The sequence below is a fragment of the Capsicum annuum genome, chromosome 12 (assembly GCF_002878395.1).
Source record: "Capsicum annuum cultivar UCD-10X-F1 chromosome 12, UCD10Xv1.1, whole genome shotgun sequence".
NCBI lineage: Eukaryota > Viridiplantae > Streptophyta > Magnoliopsida > Solanales > Solanaceae > Capsicum > Capsicum annuum.
This window is the reverse complement of record NC_061122.1, coordinates 24,841,674-24,845,637: the sequence shown is the minus strand read 5'-3', so window position 1 is coordinate 24,845,637 and position 3,964 is coordinate 24,841,674. Positions and strand designations below refer to the sequence as shown.

General features: G+C 32.2%; 1 protein-coding gene across 1 annotated transcript; it reads right to left on the bottom strand.

The window, feature by feature from the left end:
• Window positions 1-892: 892 nt before the first annotated feature.
• LOC107851379 (PI-PLC X-box domain-containing protein DDB_G0293730) lies at window positions 893-2,684 on the bottom strand. Its single transcript, XM_047400878.1, has 2 exons — window positions 2,064-2,684; window positions 893-1,911 (listed from the first exon to the last, which is right to left on the bottom strand). Exons 1-2 carry the CDS (start codon window positions 2,251-2,253, stop codon window positions 1,145-1,147), a joined length of 957 nt encoding a protein of 318 aa, XP_047256834.1. The 5' UTR covers window positions 2,254-2,684; the 3' UTR covers window positions 893-1,144.
• Between the last annotated feature and the right edge of the window lie 1,280 nt (window positions 2,685-3,964).

Genomic DNA, 3,964 nt, shown 5'->3' with positions numbered 1-3,964 from the left:
TTCGAACCTTGGTCTTCCATAGTTCTTTTTTCATTCATTTCATTGATCGCTAAGTAACACTAGGTAGCACTTTTCACTCTTGGGTTCCTGATTGTAGGTGCGTCTTGCCTAATGTCATTTTTCTTCTTCAGAGATGGTGCATATTTGGCAGTGAAAAATATGGAGTAAACAAATTTTCACTGATGCACTGAGAACTCCCATGGCCTTTGGTGGATTTCTTAAATTAGGCATAATATATAAACGTGAATTTAACTTGGCTTCAACTGGCATCTATGGCTTCCAACTTTGGGTGTGCACATGTGTGCACTTAAACTTGTATAAAGTTGAACAAGTAGACACACTCATCCTATGTGGCGTCTCACACGAACTGCTATGTAGGACGCATGCGTTGTTCAACTTTGTACAAGTTTAAGTGTCTACTTCTGCACACCCAAAATTGGAGAGCATAGATACCAATTTAGGTCAAGTTAAAAGGGCATGTTTATCTATTCTGCCCTAAAATTACTCAATAGCATTGTAGGGAAATGCTTCTAAATTCAAACATGTTTAAGCCTCGAGTTCAATAAGAAATTGTCAAAAGTAATTGAAACTCCAGAAGATGATTAAACTTGTTTGTACTACTACTTCTACACACTGATCTTGCTAGTTCCAAAACCTTAAATTAGTTACTCAAGTAGTAAGAAAAAAATTGCACTCATGCTTATTTTCGAGGAACAGACAGCACATTGTGACCTGTAAATACTTAGGTCCATGGTCACTGTACAAGAAGTATATATCCTTTAACAGAATTGTGGATCTAACTACATATATATAAAAACCAAATTCATAAGCACGCAGACAAGTTTTACCAACTGAGGCAGTATTAGGAGCTTAACAAAACACAAATCCATGATGAGCGAATACACAGAACAAATATGCAAGTGATAATTCACACATTCTTAGTTACAGTGTTACTTACAGATAATATATAGCAGCAGACACATTCAAGCACCTAAATAAGGACGAGAGAACCGAACTTACCTGTGTGCACAACCACCTCTTCAACAACAAGTAGGACGTGTTGTATTTTATCAAATTATGTACATAATTAAAATTCCTGAAAGACATTTATAATGGTATTTAGACCTGTAAACATTTTTCAGATTCAGAGGGTCCCTTCTATCCTCGCATTTGTAAGACCAATGCACGCATCCACAAAACCTTCATCTATGAAATCTGTTGAAAATATTTGCAATCGATCACCATAACCTTGAGAAATACATTCCATTATAAACAACCTTGCATATGGATGAATCCGGTCAGTCACTGGTTTCACCCACAGGACTGGATTATCTGCCTGTGGTGTCACCGTGTTCTCTACCCTGTAAAAGAATTTCCGTGATGTTACCGGTGGTTGCTCGCTCAAATACTTCATGTTGCTTTTGAATTTCTTTTCAGGTAAGTCAGTGTCTATCCAGTTATCTTTTAGGTAATTTGAACTCCATAAAGGACTTCCTTGTCTCGGTTGAGGTGATTTTCTTGGTTTCCAAACACATATTATTCTTTTTGGCAATAATTCCACAATGGTCTTGTTGAAAACATTGTCATCTTGGTGGATAAGAAACTCCCCTAGCTCATCCTCCAAATACTTGTCAAAATCCAGTGGATCATCATGGCCAAACTCTGTACGAATTTCCAGAATTATAATCTCTGAATGAGTTTCCGATAGGAACTTCTTGATGTCATTGATAACAACATCAACATTGTAGCAAAGAAGGATGCCATGGCATATACGACGATCTTCTTGAACACGAATGTCAAGAACGCGTACACCAATTGCCAGTTGTTGGTAAATGGACAAAGATTGACATTGAGCAAAAGGGCGAGAGATGAATGGGATTCCAATTTCGTTAGTTGCAGAATCATGTGTACCTACAAAGGTCGGACATGGAACATTGATACATATGTAAAAATTATTAAAATTCAAAGAAAATATTAAATTATGGATCCATAAATTTACAAGTTTAATGAATTCCATGTTTAAGAATCTATAAAATTTAAATTCTGAATCTGTTTTTGCATACCTGGCCAAACAATTTTGTTCACATGGAGTTTCTCAGGGATAAGTTCAGACATCCAATTTTTTCTATCCTGTACATGATAATCACAACCGGGAAAGTTGCATCCATTTTTCTCCTCGAGATCACACAATATTTTTTTCTGAGTGTCGATATCTTTTCGTCTTTCGACTTGTTTAGACAGCTCGGCACCCATTTTGAGAATAATTTCTCTTGAAGAAGAAGAAGCAGCAGCAATAAAGAACTTCCTCTTACTAAAAATAAAAAATAAAGCACTTCCTCTTCTTCTAGATTTTATTTCTTTCCTCCCTATTTCTGCACAGTGAAATATCAGTTTTCCTTCATCTTAATGTAAGCAATTTTAATAGGCTAATATATAAACAAACACTTGTTTAGAATATTCCACCTTAGACACTTGAACTAAACATTATTACTATTGAGAACCTCAACTACTAATCAAGTGTTTCCAATTAAATATTTTGGTGCAAATTTGAAATTTTTTCCCCATATGTTCCATTTGTTCATTAGGTAGTTAAATTACCACATAAAATATATATTTTTTTAATTATATGTCTTTGCCTCAATAAATTGTAACATCCCCTCCCCCTAACTGATATTTTTTATTTGAGATTGATGCATGATGATGACATATTTTATGTGTGGTCAGCTTAACCATTCAATGGATAAATGAAAACAGTTCAATTTTATTTTATTTTTTAAATTAAAATTAAAATATCTAATTAAATATTTTATTAGGAATTGATGTGTTTAACTGGAATAAGACCATTTATTGAGTAAATGGAAAGTTATGATAAGTTAAGGAAAGTTGACTATGTATTGAGCTTTAACAGGTTTAATATGTATATACACTGCTGTATGAACTTTCTTAGGAATTCACTTTCTTTTTATATTTCTTGTTCCAAGATAATTATGTCAACATATAATATCCAAAATATTTTGTGGTTGTAACCTTGTAGGAATAGAAAAATACTTTCCTTTCGGGAGTTGGAAGCTAAAACGAACAGTTTGTTAATGTTAGGAGTTAAAGCGGACAGTCTTTTTATAATGTAACAAAATGACAAACGTTTGGTGAAGGAAAAAAAATATTAATAGGATTTATTCAAAAATGGACAAATTGCATTTTCATAAATCTTCTTTTAACAGTTTTTCCATTCGTGGACAAACTACTTTTATTTGGGTAAATCATGATTCATCCATTGAGAGATTAGATTGATTTTCTATTCTCATCAATGATAGATATTCCATATCAATTATGGGTAACAGTTATATAATTTTCGAGGAGACTTAAATTTAAAATGATGACTCTTTATCAGTTTTGTTCGTAATCCTGAGATTTTTCGCAATCAAATGTGTTTAACAACACTCGATATGTATGTCAAAACTCAAAGCGCTATTCAGGATGAGGAATCATCTGATGAATTTAATATTCGAAATAGGACATGTTTTACTAGTTTTAGTGTTGATTGACCAAACAGTTCCATTCAACAACATACAATAGTAGGGTTTGATAGCAAAAATGATAGTTTGCCTTCACTAAATCAAGATTAATGAAGAAGAGAAAAAAAACTATTGAAAGTTTTTATGCATTATATTAACTTGTTGTTTGATTTCAATCTTTTTTTATCGTAAATTAGTTATCATGTAGTCTTTCAGTAAGATTAATGTTTATGCCGTATGTTTTTTATAATTTTAATAGTTCGAATCTGTCACGTAATAGGTTTTTTAATTTTAATTCGAATAAAATTGATTCTAATGTAGTAATTGTTGTCCATTTTATTTCATCTAACTAATTATTTGCTATTCATTTTTATTACAATTTTTAATTTTTATAAACTATATTTTGTTATTTATATTTTTTAAATTCAAAATTTAAAATTTGAGATGCC